We start from the raw sequence: 27,610 nt of genomic DNA, 5'->3' as shown, positions 1-27,610 counted from the left end.
TTGTCTTATGAAAGGGAATCCCACTTTAACTCTTTATTACTTATGACATGTAGTTTGTGCTTTGAATTGGCAACCTTCAAAGGTATGTTGTCATGATTTGTTGAATTATGTGAAATAGGTAGAGAAAAATTATCAGCCTTTAATGACCTGGCCAATACTGTCACTTTTCCAGCTTCCAGAAAATGACTCTTGAAGTAAGGAGCAACATTGCCATTTATTATATCAGAATCCAATAAAATAACGTTCACATTCTCATCATGACAGAATAAAAAATAACGTAACAAAGAAAACACTTGTTAACATGGTTACCCTGATCTGCATTACATGTCAGCAACAATTGAACATCTGACACTTGGATGGTTGTGTGCATCCATTTCTACCTTGGATTGTAGAGTGGCTTCTGAGACCCTTTAGCATCCATACTATCCCACAGCCTGTAGGAGCTATGCCATGAGCTGTCCTCTTGCTGTCTCTGTGATCCCACTGAGAACTGTACCACTCACCCACTGGAATGCTCCAACCTTAATCCAGTCCATTTTATTTTGTGCTAAAATGCAGAGAGGAGTTGATTTTAGGAATTGATTCACTCTCTCAAACCCGTCTTTTCTTTATCAAGCAATTTTGCTGCTGGGGTGAGGTCACTCTCAGATGAAGAAGATGCTATTATCTCCAAGTTTAAGACTGCATTTGTTTGTGTTTTTTTTAACCACATAATTTATCTGTTAATTAAATTATGGTCTGAACAGTGTTAAAATAGATCTCATATAAAGAGCCTCTGATTCCAAAGATCATTTGGGGATCTAGACATTTTAAGGGAAAGAAAAGCAGAAGTTGAGTGCCAACTGTATTGTTATTCCTGAACTTTACGAAGAGAGTTTCTACATGAAATAGTGAACTGGCAGGGACCACCTTTAGGGACGTGTGTCATGGGTGGATGAACAGGTCACCACAACTCAGGGTCGCTATTCACACAAAGTGAGAATGTTGCAGTGTCATGCCTGTGCTGCTGATTCAGCTCCTTATCAGCTCCTGGCTTGGAGCTTTGATAGCTGATGTGACAAACCATAAATAATGGAAGGTCAAACTGAGCAATGTTGTTCAGTCTGACCTTCTAATACTTCTGGCTTATTAGATCAGTCATTAGCGTTTCAACAGGCTGCTGAGAAACAGAGTACAGTGGCTATAGCTGCCAAATCCTTCCCTATTCACAGACAGCCTCTCTGTGTAGGTATTAAATGCATCCCCAGGAAAAAGTTATATGTTCCTTAAGGGAAATCAATTTACGAAATAGGGTGAAAATCACACAATAGCCAAATATAGGATATGGCCATGTATAAAGAGAATCCATCAGCAAAAAGCCCCAACTTCTTGCCACCCCCCAAAACCCCTCCAAACGACAGGCAAAAAAAAGAGCTCAATAGTTATCAGGGCAAATCCTATTTTATTTTTTTGTTTTTAACCAAAGGGATATGAGTAATAGTGTAAGAAAAGAAGGCAATGAAGACAATCAGAGTCTGACAAGGAATAAATATACTCTCATTGTTCAATCCCTGCTTCTTCCAAAGTTCTGAAGTTGAGGAAGCTCAATAGTTTCCATTTTAAGGCTCTGTATTTATCCTTCTTACAACAGTTTGAATTTTTTCCATTGAAACTGTGAAATTTTCCATACCAGTAGTCTGACAAATCTTAAAACTTTAAATAGTTTAAAGAAAAAAATAATTCAAAAATTAAAATCTCATCAATTCCAAAATTAATTTTATAAGCAACCACATTTTAGTTACTTTTAATAATTATTATTTTCTTGAATACATCTAAATGGGCTTAAAAAGGGAAGATGTAGGATCATAAGTGCTATACTAGAAGGAGAAAGACACACTATAAGCACAAGCTCCTATCAAGATTTGCTTCAAGATTTTATGGCTGCAAAGCAAACAGCTGTCAAATCTACAGGCAGGATGCCATGTACACTCCCGCCATGGGTTTTTCTGGAGCTCCATGACCACCATTCCTGTTACCCCTATGTTATCTTGCCTTATAGAGGGTGATGTGAATCACAAGCTGACAGCCATGCCAAAGAGCCATGCTGAGCAAGAGTGTTGCTCTACACAGCAAAAATCCTGTTTAGTTTTAAAAAATAAAGGGTTAAACTGTATACTAAAAATTAGTATCAAAAAAACTCTGAAGATTTTACATTCAACTGAGAGATTAGAAACAGATAGAATTAAGCTTTCCTTGCCAGCCCCAAGTGTCCTCTTTCATGCAGTGTATCTGTCTTAAAATGAACAGTCTTTCTGTTATTCTTTTTTTCCTACAACATTCACACTTTGTCAGGCACAGGGGCTTCCTGGGGTAAGGTAACATGATAGGCTGGCATCTACTTGAGTATCCTGGAAAATTGAGAAGCTGTCATAAATGAAACTAGAACAGGGAGACAGCAAGCTCTCTTGTGAAAACAGCTCTGTATTCTGATGGATGAAAGGATTCTTCTGGAACTGTAGCTCCAGAAGTGAATCCTCATCTATCCTGATTTTGTCCCTTTTGTAGACTCAGATTCCTCATGTGACTCAAGTGAAAGTTTTATAACTGGAGTGCACTTGTGTATTCCTTATTTCCTGAGTGCACAACTTCATACACTCAGGACTGATTCACAGAAGTGCTGAGTACTCACAGATGCTGCTGAAATCAATGGGACTAATGCTTTAGACATATAAAATACCATAAAAATGCTAAGCATCTTGGAAAATCTGTCTCTAAGCAGATCATATTGAGGACCCCAAATTAGTAGACATTTTCATCAATCTTGGCCATAACGGCTTAGCACTTCAGTTCCCCATCTATAAAGTGTGTCTAATAGTACAGTTTCGCTTCTCAGGTTTAAAAGTAAATTAATTAGTATTTGGGAAGCACTCAGAAAGCCTAGTAGAGAATGCTACAGAAACACCCATAAAGATATTAATAATTCAGTATTCTGCACAGGGTTTGAATGATGTGCAGTAAGGAAGGCATGGAGCCACATATTGAGTGATAAGAATAAAAGGAATATTGAACAGCTGCTCACTCCGGGAGCATCGTCCATCCTATGAACTGAATGATGTATGTGTCTCTGCAGTTGAAGACTTATTATCATGCATATGTGCAACGAGCTCAAATTAAAGTTGCAAAAGCAAGCTTAATTCTGATTTTTCTGAAGTTGAGCGGGCTTAAATTTGCAACATGAACATACTTTCAATGTAAATATGTGTGATCATCACTGTATTTTCATGTTTTCCTCCTGAAGACATGAAAAGTTTCCTGTGTCAGTGAACCCAGTGACCACTGACATAAAGCATCCATGTGGCCTGGGTCACTCTGGGAACAAATGTATTGATTTTCCAGGGACCAACACCAGGGGCAAGTTTGGCTCGAACCATCTTCTTTGTCTGATTGCTTAGTTTTGTAGTGGCTGTTGGGTGGAAGTGAGGCATTAAATGTGTTCAGGGACAGAGTAGCAGGCTTCTTTTGGCTTTGCCTTGCGTCAGGTTTTTTTGGTGTTTAATGTAGCATTAGGAGAATCACATAAACTTCCATCCCAGAAATGAAGTTATTGCCAAAGCAAAAATTCCTATATTTACATATAAATATCCCCATTCAGCATGACTGAATACCTTTCTCATTTGTAATGAAGTAGCAACATCCACGACAATCAAATTCTAAGACAGAGATGTTAGATTAAACTGGCTGTACATATCTTTGGATGCAAACCCAATCTTTCAGAAATTCTACCTCATCCAAATAATCCTTACTAAACATGTTCTGAATTATGACCAGATTTCTAGGTAAGATTATTTGATCTAAGCTGAAGACCTCTGTAATGCAGAAAAAAGACTCCTCGCTCCTTCTCTCTCACTCAAGGATGTATATGCATTTTTAATATGTCATCTATGTTCAGGTCAAAGACTTGGATTTTCCTAGAGACCTGGAACAGTCAGTGGGCATTGTGGTCTTCTGTTATTTGTGACCAAACCACAATCCAGTAATTTTAAACCTGTCATCTACTTTACACTTTGAGTTCTTGAAAAAACAAGCGTGGTATTTTAAATTCTGTTTCTGGTCATGTAATGACAATTAAAAATATCTATTTCTCCTCTTTCTTTATTCTCACTTTATCCTGGATTTCATTACAAGTATATTGGGTTCCCAATTAGATGTGGTCCTATTCCATGTTTTATTTTCTTGTTATGCTATCTCAAAGCTTATCTCAGAGAAAACTGTATCATCCCTTGTCAGGAGAGTATTTAAAATATTAAATCATATTGTTTTAAACAAGCTCTTAATTTTGCTTGCACTTCCAAATGCTTTTCTGAACATAGATACATTTCTGAGGAGAAAGCAGTATTGTTTATTTACACAACTGTCTTTTCTCCCTTTTACATTTTTTTTTCAGAAATGTAACTTATTATCTACTCCAAGATTAAAAGCATTCTAAGCCATATCAGCTGCAAGAAATAGCTATCTTGTTGATTTTCGGAAAGTCTACAATACTCCATCTAATGTATTCAATGAATTATTTATTTCTTAAAGAGATACAATAAATCTTTACCTACTGTATTTGATGATTTTCATAGCAGGAATAATAAGTAATATGATTTGAGTGTGATTGGAACCAGGTACCAGGAGGGGGGAAGGGAGGTCAATTTAAACTATTTACCGAGCACATGGAAAGACAGTGCATCTGTAAAGACACCGGACATTGCTGCTCACCTAAAATTTCCAGAGGAACAAGATGTATTTCCATTGAAAATAAAGAGCAGGAATTACTCAAATACTTATATTTTAAAGGAGCAGCTTAGGTGCAAAAGCACAATGGTGATGTTCAGTGCCATTGTTCTCCGTTACATTGGAGTGAATCCGAGTAATTCCATTGATTTCAGTGGACTTTCATTGGGCTAACTGAGAATAGAATCTGACTCCATGTTAGCTGGGGGTGGGGAAAGTGACAAGAATATAAATAACTCCAGATAAGTATTTGAATTACAAATACTCTGCAACATGGTTTCTATCTGTTAAGACTGGTCATATACCAAATCATGAAAGTTCTGGATGCATCCTCTCCCATTTAGTTATTACAATTGAAAAAAAGATTAAAAAATTAAAGCATTGCTCAGTGGGCAGCTGTTTTTGATGCTGTTATTATATACTGTTGATGTCATGCTCAGAAGCATCCATCAGACGATCTCTAGAGTACCTCAGAAGTGCGCTGTCCCACTCAGATCTTAAATCAACCAAAAATTATAGCTTAGTCTAATTTTTTCTTAGGCAGGTAATGAGTTGGTGAGTCCCCTGTCCTGCTGTTGTGTATCTGCACAGTGGCTAACAGCTGAACAAACAGGAACATGAACACCAAGCATTTAGATTCTAATTTTTTCTAAGATATTCAAAGGAATCATGCAGAATGTTTATGTACATTATACAGGAATTTCAGGGTTTAGCAATTCCTTGCCTTGCCATGCTTTGCCTTACCTTGCCTCCCCAGCCTCTCCGCCCTCTGACATTGCATTTGTCTCTAACTTTTATTGATGAGATGGAGACCGTCATCCAAGCAAAGCATAAGATTTTAATATAATGCCTTACTTCTCTTGCCTTCTTCTGGAAGCAGGTATATTTTACATGGAACACCTGCAGTGGGATCTTGCTCTAGATATAGTTACAAACAGTAGCAAAGCACAAACTGATACCAGCTCTCTCTATATTTACCTGTATCCATCATCCATTCGCCTTTGAGGCTTCTTCACAGATATATTCAGACTTACAAGCAGTCTTTAAACCCCCTCGAGGTCTGGTTCTTTCAGGTCACTGGTGCTATATAAATGTATATTATCAATATTTTAGTCATCAAAATATCTGACCTTCAGAATATGCTGTTAAACAGCAAAAAGACTGACTTAGGTAATTTTGCCTCCATATACTTTTCCGTTTACATCTCTCTTCTGTGAAAAGCTATTCTGAACATATGTTTGCAAAAATACCTTTAGTAATTTCCATCAATTGACTGGATTGCAGATTCTGTTTTCAATTTTAGGAATATTTTACTTTAATATTTATGTTAGTCAATGACTTTTGCCTGGTAATAAGAGTGCCGGCACACTAAATAGATGAATTCTTGTTTCACTTTTTTTTCTTTAAAGCACATTGAGCTTTCTCCTTTCTTGCGCATTAGAGATTTGAGTAACTGTCTAGCTAATACCTGTTCTGCTGATACTCTGGAAAGCTTTTCTTTAACAGCATGAATGAACTCAGCATTAATGTTATTCTAAACTTTGGCTGACATAGCTCAATAAATCAAAGCCTTCATCTCCCAGTCATACACTTAGTTTCATTAAGTACATAGAGTAAAGCTAGTAATAGCATTAACATGGCAAAAAAAATTGCATTTCAACCTGTTGGAAATTCCCCACAAATAGACCTAAATGAAACCATCTTATTTCAAGTATGTGCATTCAGGTGGCAGGACATGCTCGTTGTATTTCTTTTACTAGCTGTGGTGGGAAGGGGGAGTTTCCCACTGCTGGGGTCTCTTGCAAATCTTTGAGGTTATTTTATGGTTAGAAACATGTGGAGGCAAATCAACTCCCTCAATGTTTCCACCAGTCGCCTCAGAGTAAATAATTTGTGTCTGTGGAGACCCCATAGGAAGGGCAAAAGGGCAGTGGAAACTGACACCTTCCTACCCATGTAGGCAGAGGGTAACAGACCAAAAGCAGGCAGCCTTTTGAAGGAAGATTGGGCAAGATAGTCCAGGGATTTTAAATTTAAAATCTTAGCCAAATAAATTTGAAGACTTGGGCAAAGCCAAAGATCCCAAAATGCGTCCCAAAAAACACTTATCTCTGTGAAAAGAAAAATATTCATGTACTATTACAGCTGTCACAGCTGGCATTTATTGTAGTTCCTTAGATTTTTCATGGGATATAGAATGTATTTGCTAGAAAATAGAAAATCTCCCTTTTATTTAAAGGTTCCTTATTCAGAGGATGTAAAGCTTAACTGCAAGGCTCCTGTCTTTATTAAACTGGAGTACACAGGGCATCATGATGAAATAAACCTTCCAAGTTTTCTTGCTCATTGCTTATTCTTTTGGCCTGATTCTCCATCTTGATTTATCAGATAGTATAGGTTAGGGAACAGGAGTCTTACTTTTTCAATAAATGTAAAATCTATGGGCATTAGTTACGCAGTAGTTTTGTAGCCAACAGTGTTTTCTGATGGCACCAAGGAAATGTTTTCCAACTTAACATCAGGTGATTGAGCTTGGCAGTATCTGTTAAATCAGCCTTCAAGCTTCATGCTGTTCTTTTTAAATTAAAACTTTTACATATTTATTCCTGGCTTTACTGTACTGTAATGGGATGCTAAATTACCAGTAAAAAGATTTTTTTAGTAATAATTAAAAGCAATTCTTTCTAAGTCAGCTTCATATGCATTTTTCTCTTAGTTTAAATTATGTTTTTGATATTAGAGAGGTACCTAGATTTAGCTATCACTAATAAGTAGTAATTGCCTGTCAGTGTTACTACAGGAATATTGCGTCCCATTAAGATATTAACTTTTTAAAGGGATGATGGAAAATTGGAGCAGGTTCAGAAGAAAGCTGCAGAAATGATTGGAGACTTGGAAAGCGCTCTTTACAGTGGCAGCCTAAAAAAACTTTATTTAGATTATTTAAAATAAAGGTAAAGAAACAACTTGACTGTCTTCTATAACCCTCTGCATAGCAAAATATCAGCTGAGGGAAGAAGATTCTTTAAAAAAACAAAACAAAACAAAACAAAACAAAACAAAACAAAACAAAACAAAAGGCCACATATAACATGATTCCATGGCAGAAATCAAAGTCAGCAATTTTCAAACTGGAAATTTCTGAGGAGGGAGAACAATTAACCAATAGAAAATACTGCCAAAGGATGCAGTCAATTTTATACACATTAAATCCAACCTGCATGTTTTTCTGAAGGTACACTAAAGCTTATCACAAGCTGTGGCTTGAGGCAGAAATTGTTGGGAGAACTGCTGTAGTGTGTGTTATGCAAGAGGACAGAGCACAAAATTGTAACTGTCTTGTCTGGGAATGTGTGAACCACGTGCAATGCAAGGCATTCCTTCATCAGAGTCTCTAAATTTATATGAGGTGCTGTCCAGGTCATTACAATCCTTTAAATAGAGTATCAAGTCTCCAGATAGTCACAGACTGCCCTTTTTTTCAGCATATAGAGTGCAGAATCACATTTTTCTTGATGGGAGGGGTAAACTTTAAACTTAGTTCATGGAGGAGCTGTGGGAAAAAGAAAAATCCTAGGAAATTAAAATTCCTTTGTTCACATTTACACCACCACTGCCTTTCTTTTGTTTCTTTGGTGTGTTAAGTTCACCTGTTTGCCAATGGGTAGCTCACTGCATTTTCTGAACACATAATGGGTTTGAACCAGAGCTGTTGTGACTGCCTAGGGTTTTCCCGGCCCTCTTTAGCTACAAGTCCATTTTGTAATGAAGGCCTATTGAGATATTGAAAAAGTGTTTGATTCATTGGCATCAATTGCCGCTGTTACCTCATAGCTGTAAGACTATAAAAAACAATTCTCTCGTACCCTAGGCTGGGAGTTCGCTGTATGTATGGCTGGTGACTCAATATGGCTTAAAAGCAGCCTGAGCTGGGATTCAGTCTGTTTATATTCTGCTTGAATCAGGACAAGTGCTTGAAAACTTGTACACATTCCAGGCCCCAACCCTGTAAACTATTTCCAGTGCTACCTTACTCTGTAGTTTTGCTGTGCCTTTAACTGGAAGCAGGATGTTTTGCTATTTTTTACTTTTCCTCCTTAGTGAAGAATTGTTACATTTCTACTTGTAAATGAAACATTTTGCATGAATGGGAATTCTCCAAGACGGCAGTGTATCCTGACAGTAATGATCCTTTTCTGTAGGTTTGGAAACTTTATCTTTACCTACCTTCACAGATGCAGTTTTTTAATATAAGCTGCAAAATCATGTGCTTATGTTGACCCTGGTCACCCTATTACTGTTTTTTCTTTATATCTCTGATCTTAGCTTGTGCATGACCCTGATAGAATCATTCTCCTTCTGTGGTTTGCTTCCTACCCATTCCCTATTTTGTGTGGGTTTTTTGCACTGCTGCTAAATGTCCCACATCAGTCAACACCAGAGCATTTTAGCTGGTGTTATTGCAAACAGTTTGCTATCAGTACTCTTAGCAGTGCTTTTCACTGCTACCAATGCAATCTGGGAAAGTGTAGAATGCTGGGGTTTTTTTTCCTTATTAGGATTTTTCAGGTTTTGTAGAAAAAACACTCAGAAAAATTTGAAAAATTAACTGATGATTAAGCACTGGCATTTGTAGTTTGGTTGCTCCTGTAATTGTAGTCCAGAACTATAATGAAGATTTTTGAGAGTTAACACATTTCTCAGTCATTTGTGGTCCAGTTTTGTTCTCTTATTGTCATTAGTGGAAACAAATGAAAATATCTTTTAAATGAAGTTAGTGAAAAAAGAGTTGTTTGTAGAAAGAACTCTGTTAGAACAGATTGCTTGGGAGAGGCAGTGAGTCTGTATTTGTCCTGTTTTTTGCCTCCTTTTTCTGCCTGGACTAGTAATCTGCAGACTGAGTGGATGTAGTCCACTCAGTAACTCTTGTAATTCTTTCTTCCATGGTGCCTCTGAGGCAGAGAGACTGGACTCAGGAAGTAACAAGCATTGATTTTAGAGAAAAAAAGCACCCAAAGGTATCTCTACAAACCACTGAAGTTGGGGAACAAAGCATTTCCCCACCTTTGCTAATCCTTTAGTCTCTACATACTGGCTCTGCTAAAGAAGCACGTAATGTCGTATATCTGATGCATAATGAGCTAACTTAAGGAGGCATTGTCAAGCCCTTCTTTGGATTATTGTCTTTTGTCGTCTTGTTTCCCAAACATAAGGTTTTTTGAAGCTCTCAATATGTTAACTAATATGTTGTTAATTGTTTTATTTTTCTAAAAACCTTTGTCTTGGTGCACTTCAATCTAAGGATCATGCAAGCCTTTACATATTTCCATATTTTCAGCATATTTTATGCAAATGGTTGTTAAAAATGAAAATTCTAATTTCAAATGAAGAAAATTCATGACATGCATCTTGTGTTGCAGTTTAATCACTGTATACCCGAGAAAGTATTGACAGTTGTCCCGTGGAAGCTATTAAAGTTCCTGTCCAAGGTTAAATGAAATTGCAGTTTATCAGAGCAGCATTGAGAAAATAAGGGAATCTGTTCATGGCTCTTGATTAATGCCAAGCATGATCAACACAAGGGGGTTCATTAAGCTATACATCATGTGGGCAATTTAACATGTCATTGTGCCTGCTGTCTGCTTTAACTCTCTGTATAACCCGGTGTTCTGAACTTGCACCTGAAGTGCTGTCTCCCAGACTTTGTCATGCTTGGGTTGGTTCAGCATTGCATTTATACCAATCCCTTTTTTATGACCATTGTTGTTTTTTTGTGTAAAGTTTACAATTTATACTGGGAATGGCTCCTTTATTGTCTAGATGTTCCTTGAATTTTTAGATATTTCTGTGATTTGGGAAGTTGGTTTTAAACAAGGCAGTCATTTTTTTGCAAGGCAGTAAAGGAATTTGGTCTTAATCCTAGGAGAGAGCAGATTCCTCAATTCCCAGTGAAAAACTGCATCTCTATACAAGATCAAGCCTGACAGCTTCCACACAACTGATAACTCTGAAGGATGGAGTGGACAAACAGCTACAGAAATCTTCTGACTGCAGGCGTTCACTCTCCTTGGGACTTCAGCCACAAAGACATTTGTTGGGAAGGCAGCATAGCACTGTGCAAGGAGTCCAGGAAGGTTTTAGACCCTTGAGATGAATTTTCTAGCACTAATGTCAAGCAGACTAGACCTGACCAGCCTGATTCCTTGATATAATGGAATGACTGGCTGTGTGAATGGGGGAGGACTGATGGATATAAAGTTTGACTTTAGGAAGGTTTTTGTGCCATCTCCCACAGCTCTTCCGTATAAGAAGCTGATAAATACATTTGGTCTTGGCTGTTGGACCCATAGGCATTTATCGATGACTTCATGTTTAGTTAACAACTGACAATAAAAAGATCAACATGGTGTTGAAATGGGACTCAGTTCAATGTCTTCGTCATTAACAACAGTGATATAAGAGAAGTTGCTCTTAGCAAATTATGAGGATTAGTTAACATGCTAAGCAGGAGAGACTCAGTCGAGAGGGGCCTTGAGAAATTTAGGGATGGAGCCAGCATAAAATCTGTGAAGTTCAGCAAGAGCTGCAGAGTCCTGAGTAACCTCATGCATCAGTGCAGGTGAGGAGAGCCAGTGTGGCTGAAGAGGTCCCTGAACAGTGGGCACCAGTCTGGGTGTGAGCCAACAGTGTGTGCTCACTGCAAATACAACAAATCTGCTAATGAGCCATACTGCAAGGACAGAGGCCAGTAGATTTGGGGAAGTTATTATTCCATTATGCTTGTTACCGATGAAGCTGTAATGGGAATATTTGTGTCCTTGGGTTCTCCAGTTCTAGAAGCATATGTGGAAAGTGCAGATGGACCAGCAGAGGGTTATGGAAGTCAGGGACTTAGAATTGCCTTTCAAGGAGTGGCTAAGGAATCTGGTCTTTAATCTGGAAAAGTGGAGACAAAGGAACAATATGATAGCATCCTTACACTACTTCCAGAAGATTTGATAAAATTTGTAGAAATGATGGAATCAAGCTCTATTTTGACAGCTGGTAAAAAAAAAAAAGATGCAATGGCCTACTAGTATCTCCCTATGCTGTAACAAAAATTTCAGGAATGTCCAGCTGTGGATCTGAATAAAGGACCATATTGGGATGGAAATGGTGAAGAATGCACTGTTCCTCTCACTACCTTTCCTCCATATATTCATCCTTAGGCTCATCTTCCCCAATCCCTGTGTGAAAGAACTCTGAATTGAAAGAGGGAAAGACATCTGGGCAATAAGTGGCCAGGATTGTGGGTTACCTGGCTGTGTTCCTATGTCTCAAAGGGCTGCAGTTTTAGTACTCTTTGATGTACTCAAAAGCCTCCAACAGTGCTAGAACTGCTCAGGTACAGTGATAGTGTACATGCAGTTCTTGACCAAAAAACCCTGTAACATACCATCTCACTGATACCAGTAGTACTGTGAGTGGTTTAAAGCACAGCATGGACCACCTACAAGCATTTTTGAAATTCACCTTGTTCCAAATCAGTTTAGAAAATATCTACTACACACTCATGTTAGCTGATGATTTTCAGTGACTATTTATTTGCTGTGCCATTGTTTGCATTAGCTATGGGAATCTACTCAAGGTAAAGGATACTGCATTTATTTTTCCAATTGTAACAAAACTATCAAATAGAGGAATCAAAGGATCAAGTGAATTACAGGAGATGCACCTACAAATTAAAATAGAATGATTCAGGTTATGTACTGTTTTATTTGAGCAACTGAAATGACTTTCCATTCTTTTCATATTTACTTGTTTTCATGTATTTCTGGGATTAGCTGAGATTATTTTATCTAGGAAGGATGGACTGTGCTAGAACTTTCAAAGCATTGCTATTTAATAAGAAGTTTTTCTTAGCAATGAATTTCTTCTGCAGAAATTTTATTTGCTGCCTAAATCTGAAAATAAAAAAAAACTGCCTAATTTCTTTTAGTATAGGGATTAAGAACTGCATACAAGTAAAATAGATGTTACAGTCTAAATCCAGATTACAAAGGCATGCACTGATTGCAGTAAGTAACATGGAATGGTTGTTGAATACAGCTGTAGTTAGTGTATTACTGCTTCTAGAAAGTTTGCCTTTAGTTACATCCATCATGTCTCTTGCTGCAGTGTGAATCCCTTGTACCCTGGAACCTAAAATAGTTTTCAAGTATTCATAGTTCCATGGTGGAATAGTTTAAAAAAGATAGTGTGTTGTTTTCTGCTACCATTAATTACCAAAGGTTTATTTACAAGACAATAATTAATTATACTTCTGGGATGCTCAAGAGTCTAACATAAATCAAAGCAGACTTGATAAGAAGCGATGAAAGTCTCACATAATTAAACAGGGCACTAGAGACCAATTGTTTATAGAATTATTTGCTTGGGCTAATTGACACTAATTATTTAATCTGATTTTCTTCTTCCCAGTAATGCTTCTACCAATTCTCTGTTCTCGGCTGAAGGCACAAACATATTTCACTTTATCAAGGTGTTCTCACTGTATCAATACAAAGGTATTTCAGCTGTTACCTTCACTAGACTATTTTTGTAGCAATGTGAGAGGGAAGTATGGAAACTGATGATCATTAAGTTTTGGTAATAATTTCCTAACTGCACAAGGTATTGAAGTGTTGCAAATGCTAAGCAAGGCAATGACTTAGTCGATGATAAAAGTTAATTCTGCAGTAGAAGCAGTCTTAGGAACACAAACATGAAACATATTTGCAAGCCAACTGATAGTATAGCTCACTTGCTATAGCTCCCTAGCTACTATAAAAATTCTAATAACAACTTTATTTCTAGGTAAGATCAGTATCATTTCCCTGATGATGCATTATCTCATATTTTATAAATATCAACATGTGGTATGAGAAGCCGTTCATGGAATTTTTTTAATTTCTTGCCAGAACTGAATTCAAGGCCCAGTGATATTATTGAATCTCTGGTGCTGTTTTATTGAGTCACCCCTCACGTGCTGGAGCAGAGCATCAGCATGTCACACAATTCTGCCATGTCCTGCAGCCATGTTGGGATAGCAGCAAAATACAGAGACAACCAAACTAAAAAGGCTGATCCTGACGTATTATTGCATTCCATCCGGATATGCCATTTAGTTTAGACTTCAGTGTTACTTGGTCAGTAACATACTTGGAAAGATGTTTATGTGTATTTTTAACCTGCCTCCCTAAGGAAATGAGACTCATGTGATACTTCTAGCAGGATGCCCAGAGACTCCCTTTACCAAAGTTTTAACTCACTGATCAATTTGAAATGGATGTAACAGTGAAAGATGGCTCAATTATATGAATTTCCAGTGAAATTCATGAAGATAGGTGTTTGTGCAGTAGAAAAAAGATACGTATTAGAATCCCCACAGAGAAAATGACTGTAGTATAAATTCTATTATTAAACAACAGAGAATCCATGTGGGGTACAGACTATGACTCATTACAGAGCTAACATTTCTTATGCAGTAGTGAAGTACACAAAGGTTTTGGTCAACCGTTTGCAAGGGCCTGATTCCAAGCAGTCGAGTCCTTTTCTTCTCCTTAGTGCTTAAACACTGGTGAGAATTTTCAGCATATAACTGTGAAATGCTCTAAGCCAAAGGGTGACCAAGGGACACACACTCCTTTCAACTGCTGTACTTCCAATTCACATGTAGCTTGAAAGCTGTTTTTCTTCTGTCTCTAGAGCTACACATCCATCTCTCCCCCATCAAAATAATAGCTTATAAACTGAATAGCTTATAAAATTGTGAGTATGATCCAGTCCTCAAGAGCTCATGTCCTGCTCTGTTCCTGCACATCGTAGAGTCAGAATTAGCTTTGCGTTCTAAGACTAGAAATTCAGATATCTTGATTATGATTGCTACAATTATTATTCTGACAGAACAGATAACATCCTCCTCCAAAGAACTCTGCATTTTGTATCTTCAAATTACTTTTCAGGCTTTACTTCTGACTATAGCAAGGGTTTCAACAAGTGATAGCAAGTAGGGTTATGAAGTAACACATTCAGTATTTCAGAGTGAGTGGCTCAGGGAACATCAGTACTAGTTGCTGCTGGTAATAACTGCACAAGTTATGGATTATCCAAGGCATTGATACTAGAAAAAAATGTCACCTAGCTGTGTTCTGACTAGGTCATTACAAATATCTATTACTAATTGCTTTTTATTAAATTACTCCATAACCAAAATCATAAGTTATCATTTGGTTTTCCATCTTGATATATGTATGTAAAAACCCACATCCCACAAAATCTCTGATTCGTGTTACCACTGTGATTTTTAATTTATTTTTATAAGTACCCTAGGATTCTTGGATAAAAAAAGCTCTAGCATATAATGTTATATGCATGGAAATATGAACAATAGCAAGAAGTTTTTAGTAAAAATTATAAGTAGTGAATAGTGTCTTAATAAGGAAGGCATGAACACTGGCTATTTTCTTACATCATCTCAGAATAAATCTGTTAAAGTTCTTATTAGTAGAAGCCTTACATGAAAAATGTGCTGTATGACATAGAAATTCTGATCAAGTGATCAAAACACAAGAAACCCTTCATGTCTCCCCAGTGAGAGCTAAATATCTCTGTGTCTGTATGTCTGTCTGTATACAAATTCATAGATTTTGTGAATTTGCTTCTCGTTGTAAGCTATAAGGATACAACAGAAATAAAAATTTTCTGGGTCCTTTTTTATCTTGGTACTGGTTTTGAACTAACTTAAACCAATTTCATTTGCATTTGTATATACCTTGTAGGGGATATATAATGAGTCTGTTATAAATTTATTTTTAATTGACAAGGTAAAGGATGATTTAGTGTTGGAACATAATTATTAGTGTAAAAATGGATCTTGTATAGAGAGGCAATAGAACAGTATGGTTTTGAGAATATCTCTCTAGAGCTGTGCTTCGAAATTGAAAGCTACTGCATTTTAAATAATTGCTACTTTTTTAAGTGGAGAAACTGAAACTCTGAGGAAAAAATATAAGATGAAAGCAATAATATGAAAATATTTGTATGTAAGCCTCTGAAAGCGAAAGAAGAATTTAGGGCTTAAATGTAAAAAAACAGGTTTATCAGAGAATATGTCTTTATATTTTATTATTTTAGTTATGAGTAAGAATAATTTCAGTTATGAGTATAGAGAAAGAAAGAAGTGGTTTTCCAAAATAATCAAACTCATATTTAGGCATTTAAAATACATCAGGACTTTTTGAAAATACTGTGTCATCATTAGTCTAATTCTAAGCCAAAGCACTCAAAATACTCCCAGATTCAAGGGAATTCAAAGGATTTGAGACGTTGATTTTGATCTCTATCCCTCTAACTGGCTGGGGCTCCAGGGTGGGGTTCATCTTTTCCATGCCCAGGACACACAGCTGCAGCTGGAGAGCAGGAGCTCAGCCTTCCAGGGACTGCCTTGTGTCCTGGAGGATGCACAGAACAGCCACAGCTTGCCCTGAGCCTGAGCAGAGCTGCATATGGCCCACTCACCTCCTTTCTAAGGCTCATGAGGAAGGCATCTATCTGTATGGGCAGATTTTTATATTAGCAGTGGGTGGGTCCCACAAATACTGAAATTTGGTGGGAAAACAGAGAATATTTGGTGTGAACATTGTGTAAAATATTATAACCACACAGTCAATGTATTTTATCTAGAGCACAAGATATTAATTTTGTTTCCAACATCTGGAAATAAATAAGAAGGCTTTACATAGGCTTAAAATCCAGGTTCACCTGGGTTCAGATTTCTGTGGGTCCACAGGTAGGTTCAATAATGTGATTTAGACTTTGTTTAAAGCTGCAGTGGCAGCCAGCAAAACTGGAATTGGACAATCTGGCCAAGTTTTTCCTAGGAGCAATCCAACAAATTAGATACACCAAGAACAACTTGTAGGCTTAGGGGCTGCAAGGGAACTAAATTCACTGGTACTGTTGTGTGTTTGCTCAATGGGAACACAAGCCTCAGAGCCTTTATTGAGTTCTTCCCATAATTGAAAATCAGGTTCAGAGGTTTTCAACTTACATGAAAATTTTCCTAGACCAGAAATTCATTTGCTTATACCATCTCCAAAATCCTGTATGTATTTCTCATTGATCATAATGCCTCACTGCCTTGTCTTTGCAAGGCAAAACAGCTGATCATTGTGAACTTTTATGGTCTCTTATCCTCTCATCTATTTGCTTCATTGCATTAAAACATTTTTTTTTTTTTTTTTAAGCAGTAGTTTTGTCACAAAGATGCACAGAAAAACAAAAATCTGCTGCTGAAAGGAGACAGGAACCTTGTTACATTTATTACCATTGAAAAGGATGTTCACCACTCCCATCTTCTTTTCTTCACATCTTCCCTTCTTTGTGGATAAGTTGAACTTATCCACAAAATAAAAATCATATCCCCTCAAATACCAGTCTTACTACTCATGATTCACTGATAGACTGATAACTTTTTGTCAGCAATTTGTACTTCCTACATCCACAGAGTTTTCTGTTCAAATACACCACCTCTGGTGCACATAAAATGAAATATATTTTGTGGAGAGTTTTTCAGTACAATAAAACCTGTGATGAAGGAGTTATCAGACTTTTTTCTCGTGCTGATGTCAATGGGATTTGTACTCTGTGTAGATTTTATGAAGAACAACCTAGTGCTGTATGTGAAGCTGCTGCAACTATACCTCAGGACCAAGGATACAAGAGAACAATTTCCTCTCTTACATTGAGCCTGGTAATCAATGGGAAGCAAAGCAGAATCAATATTAATTGATCAGTCAGGTTTTTAAATAATTGGCATTCACTCCATTTGCGAGACAAAATAACAACTGGCTTTTAGGGTTTGCCCTTTTCCAGCTCTTTTATCCAAGTTTGTGCAGTGGCTGCTGTGATGCAGGAGATGCCCCCAGGGCATGTGGCACAGCCCCCACAGGCATCCCTGGTGCTGCAAACAGAACTCAGAAAGGTGGAACGGTGCAGTGCAGCAGGAGAGAGTGTTTTCAGAGTGCTCTGCTCCTTGCAGGGCAGCGGCCAGGCTCACCTTCCTTTGATTTGCTCCTGGAAATTCCAGCACTGCAATGAAGCCAGCCTGGCAGCAGCACCAGGCCTGCCATGAATGCAGGGGCCAAATACACCAGCAATGACACTGTCATTTATCTCATGCAATCTACATTTTTGTAGCCTCCTTTGGAGTTAAGTGACAATACACATGAGCAAAGAGATTATAACAGCAGAATATGGTTTATTGATGTAAAAACATGGACCAAGTAGTGCTGGATGTACACGTACATGCAAAGAGCAGAGGAGGCCTTTTGTACTCTGTAAATCTCTCTTCAGGCTTCATCTGGTACATCTGTCCCGTCCCTGGCCTCTCTCTGCCTATCATCACTACAGAGACGTTCATTCAGCATTGAATTGGGTATAATTGCTGGTATATTTTTTCAAATAATATCTCCTTTTAGATGATCCTTTTAGATGATTTAGATGATTCCTCAGCTAATCTGGATGAATTTGGATCTTCTGAGACTCAGCCCTTTGGCTGTCAGTGCTGCATGCTTTCCACAGATATGTCTGTTTGGTTTCTCCTGGTCTTATGCGTCAGCCAGCTGGGATTTCTAAACTGATCTTCGTAAGATCTTTCTAGGACCTGGTCCTTGATCTCTCTATGTTTTGACTTCTCAGCTCTGAGACAGTTAGAAAATCTCTGCTCTACAGAAATGATGTGACAAACAGATTGCAGATTACAGTGTAGTGATCAAGTTTATCAGTGTCTCTGATCTATTACTGGCAGCATGAAGCTTTGGGGATTCTTCATATCATTGCCTCTTAGAGAGCACAGAGTAGCTATGGAGGACCTGAAGTCTGCCATTCTACTCAGCTCTGCTGTAAAGCTCAAATGGTTACTGGCTGCCTATTTACCCAAGAAAATGGAAAAACATAGAACTGAATCATGTAATATTGGTAAGAAAGCATTTCAGAACTTGGGTTGTGGAAAGCAGTTTTTAATTGACTATCTGATACCATGCCTGAATTTATGTAGTTTGGTACTAGCTGTGTGTGCCATTTTTTTGTTCTGTAAATATGAATGAAGCATTTTGATCACCTGTCCTAAGTGCTTAATCAAACTCTATTATCCTGCTAACCATAAACTAGCCAACAGAAAGTTACTGCCTCAAAATGTTACTACCAATGGGCCAGCCTTAAATAAGGCAAGTAATGACCTTTTTGTTGTGTGTGATAGAAACCTCAGTTTCCTGGAATCTAAATATTTTTATACTTTGCTATTAAGTTTCATTGAAGCTTTGCCTACTTTTATGTAAAGTATACTGATTTATTAGAAAGCTCACTCCACGGTAAACTGATAATTGGATGCTGTTGAAAGAATGAGTTTCATTGATCTAGTCAATGACCACAGACATTACTGAAGTAAACCTCTAAACAGTGCTGGGGCGTATTTTGGCCACAATCAATTTTTGTGAATCTTCCTTTGTAGTATTTTGTTTTATTTGACACTATCTGCATTGATCTAAACCCAGAGCACATTTAATGTGTAAAATTTATCTTGACAGAAAGTTTCATTACTTTTCACTCAACACAAACTTCTCATTCTGTGTTATAGATTAAAAATCTACTGTGACAATCTGTGCAAGTAACCTGTAGATACTTGTTGCATCAGTATGCATGTGCCAGAGATAGAAAAAGGATTGTAGTTGGAGAGCTGGGCTTCAGATAAATGAGACATTGCACTTGCTGATGTTGAACAGAATGTTTTTTATCTGCTATGAGAAAGATGCAAATATAAAGATTCACTTCTCTACCAGCTGTTGCTGTTTTAATTGTTGATATTTTAACAGAGTCTGATTTTCCCTCTCCTCACAGCACATTCATGGCTCAACACAAATGCAGCCATTTTAGTGTTAAACTCCATGAACTCATCTCTTGCCTTGGATGAAACCAAAGACAAGAGATGATCCACAGAAAGAAAGGAACATCATAAAAGCCTTTCTGACATTTTTGAGGGTGTTTGAGTGCTAATATTTAAAGGTTGATCTTCAGAATGTTTTAACTATGCTTAATGCTTTGAAATCCAAGCAAAGAATTCTAATTTAATTTTAAACTAAAACATCATTAATAGTGATGCTTATGAAACATGACAAAGCTGTGTGCTTCAGATGAGATGTTTAAGTTACTATCACCTTCAGAGATGTTTGCCCTCAGTGTGGAAGCATCTCTTCGCAGGCAAGATCTTAAGATTCCGTAAAAATAATGTTCAAAATATTGTTGTGATGAACTAGATATATGTTCTGAGTTCCTTGGTTTTCTTTATGCTGCATAATTCAGTAAGTGAATTAATACAAAGTAATAAGTGGTGAATAGGGCTTAGCCATATCCTTCCTGATAGAGATCAGGTACAAATTTTTAACCAGATGCACACTACCTAGTTTGTGTTTGTTTCACTCTGGTGGTAGATGCTTCTCGTCTTGTGATTCTTGGCTGGTGAAAAAGCATGTTTTTTTTGTAAACAGTTTCATTCACATGAAATTCATTCCTGAAAAAAAAATCAATTGTCTCTAAGATTTAGAAACCCCTCTTTTTATAAAATGCAAATTCAGAAATATCTTTGATTAGACAGCCAGTGCTGTATTTTTCTATTTTTAAAATACCAGAGAGAAGAAAAAATTCCAGGTGAGAAGTTCCAAGATTAAGGTAAGTGCACTATTATTTAAAGACAGTAACTCAGTGACATGAGAAGTTTTAAATGTCTTTCCTAGGTAGTCTGAATTACAATTATATCTGGAGAGAATTGCTGCCATTTTGTTCTTGCTGATTTATGGGCTGACTCTGAAAGTGAACATCAGGCTGCCATGGGTTGTTCTGTTTTTTTTAAAAAAAACCAAACCAAATTGTTTGAAAAACCTAAAGCCATGTAAACAGAGGCCTGAACATTGCAATGCAAGTGAGAATGACTTTGACTGATGCTGAAAATCGGTATGAGAACCCACATTATATGTCTGGTAGGTTTCACAGGAGGGGCAGTCTAGCCCTCCTGACAAACAACAGTGCTCTGCCTAAGCAGGATCATTCTGAACCTCTTTGGGACATTTCTGGGGCTCATTTGTCTGAGCAGAGCAGTTAGAGCTGCTGACTTTCAATTCCTAACGCTGCCTACATTGGCACAAAATGAGACCTATTTAATTCACCACAGCTGGCAGTGGTGAAAGAAAACTCCCGAGAAAACCTAAAATATTTATAGGATTTAAAGTTCTTTTTCTGTGTAAAGGACAACTGAAAGTGAGCAGAATAAAGCAGTGCTCTAACTTTCTTACATTCCAAAAGCAAAATTAATAAGAAAGGTCATTGAGTGGTTGTTCTAGGTATCTACATAGAGGAGATAATCAAAGGAACTACAAGTAGCCATTCAACGAGTGTTGACTTTGCCAGAGATTTGATAGTGGAGAAGTTAATTTCCCTGGTGACTTAAGTGAGATAAGAGAGTTTTATCTTTTTCAGAAAACTAAGGGTAAATTAACTGGTTCAATAACTCTCACTAACTACATTTAGATAAGCATTTTTTGTGTTTATTAAGTTGTTTATTTGTTATAATACTACTAGTCATCTAATGCAGATAAGAATTTAGGTGGAAGTCAACAAACTTCCCTTTAAGCAGCTGGCTCATTCCAAACACTGAGAATAAATTAAATGATAGAGCACGCTCTCTTGTTTGATTAGAAGACGGAGATTAGTCGTTGTGGAAATGTTTCAAATTGTAGGAAGCAGCTTTCATTCTCAGTGCAAAGAGATAGACGTGTGTGCACTGAATGGTCTAACGTTTCATTGCACTGTTGTGTTATCTTTAAGGAAAGGGAGGACTGAAAAGGCACGTGTTTTACAAGACTGTAAATGGCTTATAATGAGAGATGCACAATTCACTTGTGGGAAGGACTATTAGATAGAATAGCTACAGTTATATAGGGTAACAATTTATCTTACTGCAGCAAGATATCTGAAATTTCACACAGTAGAAATGGGAGAATTTTCCACTCTACTTTTGAATTCTGTATAGAATAAGTATCTGTTCATTATCTTGTATCTGTATGCACACATGGTCAACTCTGAAGCCTGACTGTCAGAGAGGAAGAGATTAGTCTGTGTCTGTTAAACAGTGAAGTCCTCTAAGTGCTTTTATGTTCTTAAAAGCTCAATCTGCCCTTGTGTATGCAATCTGCAGTGTGGTGTATCATCAAAAGAAAAGCTACTGAGTTTGTGCATGCATGTGTAGTAATTGATTTTTTCCAAGGTACTTGCCTGGGTGCAGTATTGCATATTTTGAGGGTAAGATCAAATCATAGTATTGAGGAATAAACCACTGCAAATATGGTAGTGAAAACAACAGCGCAGGTGGCAATCAGATTTGGAATGCAGATATCTTAAATCAGTGCCCTTTTGTGGGAAATCAAGATAAATTTCAGTGATAGCAAGGTCTGAGAAAAAAATCGTGCCAGAAAACAAAAAGGCCTGAGTGTCTTTTTGTCTTAAATTGTATGATAGCTCTCAGAGTGAAACCCTCTCCTCAGCAGAGAGAGAGCTTCTTAGGACCTTGCCAGCATTTGATTGCTCACTGCATCTCTGTCAGGATTACCCACTGTGATACATCCACTAGGATCCATAATTTCAAACAGTGAAAATACTCCATTAAGATTTGACAGATTAGGAAAATGCAAACATTTGCATTGAGCAGATGACATATGAGAAGAATCTGAGAGAGCTGCATTTTTGCAGCCTGGAAAAGAGATAGCTAAAAAGAGATCAATTTTTTGTTTTCATCTCTTTTATAGAAAAGATGAAGCCACACCCTTCTTGCAGGTGCACAGCAGAACAAGAGTCAGTGGACCCAAGTTGAAACAAGGGAAATTCCTCTGAAGAAAAGTGTTTCTTCCTAGGGAGGTTGATTTAACACTGGAAAGGCCATGCAATCTCCACCCTTTGAGGTGTGAAAAACTTAGCTGGAGGAGACCCTGGGAAACCTAATCTAACTTTGAAGTTAGCCCTGCTTTAAGCAGGTTTGAACCCAATGTCTTTCTATGTCTATTCTAACATACACTAAATTATCATTAAAAAAAAAAAATCAAATATAGAACTCTGCCAGTTAAATTCTCCCTGAAAACAGGGATATATTTACATCAACAGTGTTTGCTTTTTGGGTCAGGAATTCACTTTTCAATTCTCTTTGGAGAGGATCAGTAGCGGTAGGATTTCTATCCTTGGCTAGTGCTTTTCTAAGCTATAGCAATTGTCATTTAAGCCCAGCTGGAATTAAGCACCCTGCAGCTGCTCGCTCAAACCCCCCACTCTTCCCCTCCAAACCTGGTGGAATGAGGAGGAGAATCAAAGTAAAATTTGTAGGTTGAGATAAGATCAGTTTAATAATTGAAAATAAAGTAAAATACAGTAATAATGATAAATGCTAATAATAATAATAATGATAATAAAATGGAAACCCAAGCAATGCACAGTACAATTGTTCACCACCTGCTGACTGATGCCAGACCCTCCCCCCCCCCCTTCTGAACCCAGATCAGCCCCTCCTCTTTCTCCTTTGTTCCCCACTTTATGTAGAGAGCATGATGCCACATGGTCTGGAATATTCCTCTGGGCAGTTTGAATCACCTGTCTCAGCTGCATCTCCTTCCAACTTCCTGTGCACCCCCAGTTTCCTTTCCAGTGTGGCAGTATGAATTGCAGAGCCTTGTCTCTGTGCAAGCCCTGCTCAGCAATCACAAAAACCTCTCTGTATTATCAACACTGTTCAAAACATACTCCCATACTAGCCACTCTGGAGACAATTAATTCTATACCAGCCCAAACCAGCACATTATACAAATGCTAGAAAAGAAGGATGGCTCCATGAGAGGAAAAAAATAATGAGGTTAAAGTTTAGCAAACATCTAAACTATAGGAGATCTGATAATAAGAATGGAGACTCTATCAAAGCCATGCCCTTAGGTGGAGAAGGAAGTAAACTGACAAATCAAAAGACTGTGCTTTTTCAGACACAGGGCCAATCATGTGATGAGCCTGTGACTGTCTTGGATGGAGAACGAATGTGCTGACTGGACTGTGACAGGCAGTCTGGATGTCTAGTGATGTGCTTTGACATCTTCTTTGTGATTTTGGTAGTGTAGATGGCTTTGATCAAAGCATATGGCCCTCCCAAGCATCTTCAAAAGCAGTGGGATTGTCCCAGTTAAAATTTGGTTACTCTTGGAGTAAGGGAATGCTTGCTATGGAAACACAGCCAAATGTTATCCATCTCACTACCAAACAAGTATCCTTGCCTGAGGAGAAGTGACAGATGGCTTACCATGCGTAACCCTGTAATTCACAACCTGCTTTATGTGGATCTCCTGGCTATTGCTTTCTTCTCTCCCTCATTTCCATTTCCATTCCCACTCCCACCATTCCTTGGGCTTTTGCCATCACCCTCCCACTCTCCCCATCCCTGTATTGTTGCCTCTCTCTCACAGCACTGCTTCTGCTCCCTCCCTGCACTTTTCTTGTAGACACAAACTGAGCTGCAGGTCTGAGGAGATGTCTGCCTGAGGCAGTGGGGAAACCACTGTGGTGCTGCTCCTCTTTATCCACATTCTCATTAGTATTACTTATCTCAGCCCCTGGAAAATGCTCTAATAACTTGTAATGGTCTGATATGTGAAAATTTTTCACCTCAAAACTTTTCAATTATTTTGTTTAGATGACAAGGGAGACAGAATGTTTAAAGTGCTTACTTACTTTACATTGGGCTCTCTGTGGCAAGTTTCGCTCAGTTCCTCAGCTGTGATTAATTTTGTTTGTTGCAATGCAAAGCTTAATGTACAAGTTAGAGTGTTGGTGTATGTTACAGAGGAGAACTCAGGTTTGGATACATACAAAGTCCTCCTGAATCTATACTCAAATGTTAAACTTTTCAAAGTTCATTAAAACTTGCTCAATTCTTGTGTTATTTAGTTGCAGTGGATGTCAGAAGTACTGAAGATGAAACACCGGATAAATGCTTCACTTCTGGAGAGACAGGAAGGAGGAAGTACAATCTCTCCCTCTCTTCTTGAACCTTCCCACCTAAGAGATATGGGTCACAAAGGTCACATAGAGTTCAAAGAAGATGTGTCTAAACTGGATTGTGAGAGCAAATCACATTCAAATTGCACAATTCCCTGTTGGAGTGCCTTACACCTGCTTTCCTTAATTCCTGCAGAGACAGTTACTCACTGTCACTGTTGCTTCTGCTTGCTTGTGAATGGCCTGGGTGTGTTGGCGTGTGTGTTTCTGGACAGGGGAGCAGCACTTTTCAATGGGTGCTGGCAGCGTCTTAGAAATTTTGCCACTCAGTTCAGTGGTAAATGTGAAATTCAGAGGGAGCTGTGGCCTGCTGCCATTTGCAGGCTGTAAAAACAAGGGATGTTGCAAAAGGACACGTGTTTCATGCAGAGGCTCAGACTGTAAAATAAGTCTGGGAGAAAGTGCAGCTCCAGTTTTGCTTTCTGTTCCCATTGTGACACACAGTGAGCAGAAACCTTTGGTCTTTTGAAAGCCTCCTGTTTGCCTTTCTCTTTAAATGGCCCTGCAAGGAAATAGAAACAGACTGACTCTGTTACACAGACTGGGAGATCTGTGCAAGTTTCCCTTAAACTGCTAGAAGTTTTAATTTTATGAACTGAAGAAATGCTGTGTTTGAAGACTTCAGGGTATGAGAACATTTGAAAAATTAGCTGCCAATAATCAAGTTTTAAGCAAAAAGTAAGCTTTGAACCAAAACACTGCACTATTTTTTTGCTTTAAATAAAAGCAGATGATACCCAAAACTTGCCCAATATGTGGTAAGCTTTGTATGTATCTTCCAGCCAGATATTTTACCAATAGTAACCTAGATACATTAACAGAATTGCAAATTGAAAATGTTGGTAATGATTTAAAGACACATATGATTATAATACAAATTGGGAGAGTAAAAGGCAAAAACCTCTCATGGTTTGTATTGCTCTTGTTGCCAGATTGCTACATTTTTTTAAGATGAGGTCTGCTGATCTGGGGTAATTGCTTAAGATGTGTAAAATTTCTTAACACTTTAAATCCAGATAAACCCCAATCTTAATAAAATGAAGCTAATCTTAAACAAAAAAACCCCAAAATCCAAACAACCCTGACATAAATTATTAATTTTAATTTCAGCTATTTATAACTTGTCTTCTCAAGGAAAAGCTCAATTATGTTCAATTGATGAAGTGGAAACTTGTTGCTAAATAGAGACAAAAGTTCTTAACAGTATTTGTGAGGGGGTTTTGGGTGTTGGGATAGTTTGTTTGCTTGGCTAATTATAAGGATGAATTAGAGATTTAGGAACCATCCCTGGAGAAAAGTTTAGGCTAACATTTCAGAAAAGACATATTTTGGGGGAAAAATTCTCTTTTCCACAGCTTTGCTGTGTGAAAAGATCTAGTGATTCAGTTGGACTCTTCATAAGAGAAAGACCCTAGAAGCTGAGGAGTAAGGCTTTCTAAATTGCCTGAAATGACTTCTTTAAGTGTTTATGTAAAGATAGGGAGGGGAGAACAGAGCAACAAAATACAGTGGGTCTTGTAGGAAAGGAGCAGCATGTTATGACATTAAGACTAAACAGGATGGAGAAGGTCAGACTGTGGTTAGAAGAAGGGAGGAAGCATTAAAAGGAAATTCTACTGAGGAATTAGATGAGAAGGAGCATTTGAAAGGAAAGAATTAAAGACCATGAAGTGCTGGTACCATAGAAGGCACCACTATCTGAATTCTTTTTTCTGGAAAAGCAGAATTTTGCTTTTAGGAAGACCGTGATTTCTGATCAGTCTGGCAACACAAGATATAACAATGCACCAAGCAGTGATAAAAAAAAAAATATTGTATCCAGTTTGTATAAATTGTTCCAGGTGAAATTTGATTCAAGTGATGCTTATTCTGGCAGCCAGGTGCCATGAAGTAGGGTCTGGGTTCTCCAGGGAAAAGCAGGAGCTGATAACATTAGCAAAAGTTCAGGAATAATTTGTGGAAAATTTCTTGATAATAAAAACCCAGAGCTGTGTGTCAGGTATTTTGGAAAGGCCATACTTCAGGTTATGTGTTTGCAGCAAGAATTGGGGATCAGAACCATTTAGTGCCACTGTGGGGAAAGGCATCTGTACCAGATCTTGTAAAGTCACCAACCACTGTTTGGTGAAAAAAAAGATACAAAGTGTGACTGGTGGTGTTTTTCTGAGGCTAAATTATGATTTATTTCCAACTCTATTTTCAGTACTTGGCCCTAATACTTATCATATGTAACACTGCCATAATGTGCTTCCCAGGCCATTCTTGTCTACAACTTGGTCAGAGTGAACTGGCGAGAACTTTTAGTGTATGTAAACGAGGGGGCTACATGTTTATTTCTCAGAAAATGTTTTATTATAGGTGGCTTCCTTGTAAAGTAATTTTTACCTGCCATTTGGACTACAAAATATCTTCATATTTGCTATCAGTTTTTAAACAGAAATATTTCTAGTTCTAGATACTCTATCAGAAAACAACAAGTTTTTGCAGTTTAAAAAAAAAAATTAAAAAATCTTTCCTGAGTCAAAGTTTAGAAGAATATCAATGTAAATTAAACTTTATACAGATATATATAAGCAAAAATAAAGGTAATTATTTCAATAGTAATTATTGTTAACTTGTTAGTAGATGAATTTTTGCACAGTTTATTGAAAGTGATTCTATACCAGGAACCGTTTTTTGAAATACATTGCAAAAAATAATC

General features: G+C 37.6%; 1 protein-coding gene across 9 annotated transcripts in view; it reads left to right on the top strand.

Annotated features, from left to right (window-relative positions):
- Positions 1-27,610, top strand: part of LOC147655869 (uncharacterized) — a 46,084-nt gene that overhangs the window by 3,357 nt on the left and 15,117 nt on the right. For 2 of the 9 annotated variants that reach the window (XR_015277376.1, XR_015277375.1), the window contains exon 3: positions 24,799-24,970. The exons of 2 other annotated variants lie outside the window; for them this stretch is intronic. Coding sequence is in view for 2 of the 7 variants with exons in the window: in XM_086854517.1 (XP_086710643.1) it covers positions 11,253-11,374; positions 13,216-13,301; positions 24,799-24,874 (284 nt within the window). In the remaining 5 variants the exon portion in view is untranslated. Of the gene's footprint in view, positions 1-10,678; positions 11,375-13,215; positions 13,302-20,459; positions 20,500-24,798; positions 27,497-27,610 lie in introns of those variants that run through there. 5 more of the 9 variants (XM_086854517.1, XR_015277371.1, XM_086854526.1 and 2 more) reach the window with 5 other exon arrangements.

Source organism: Cyanistes caeruleus, chromosome 1, assembly GCF_971803275.1.
Source record: "Cyanistes caeruleus chromosome 1, bCyaCae1.hap1.1, whole genome shotgun sequence".
Classification (NCBI taxonomy): domain Eukaryota; kingdom Metazoa; phylum Chordata; class Aves; order Passeriformes; family Paridae; genus Cyanistes; species Cyanistes caeruleus.
This window is presented reverse-complemented; position numbering and strand designations above follow the sequence as displayed.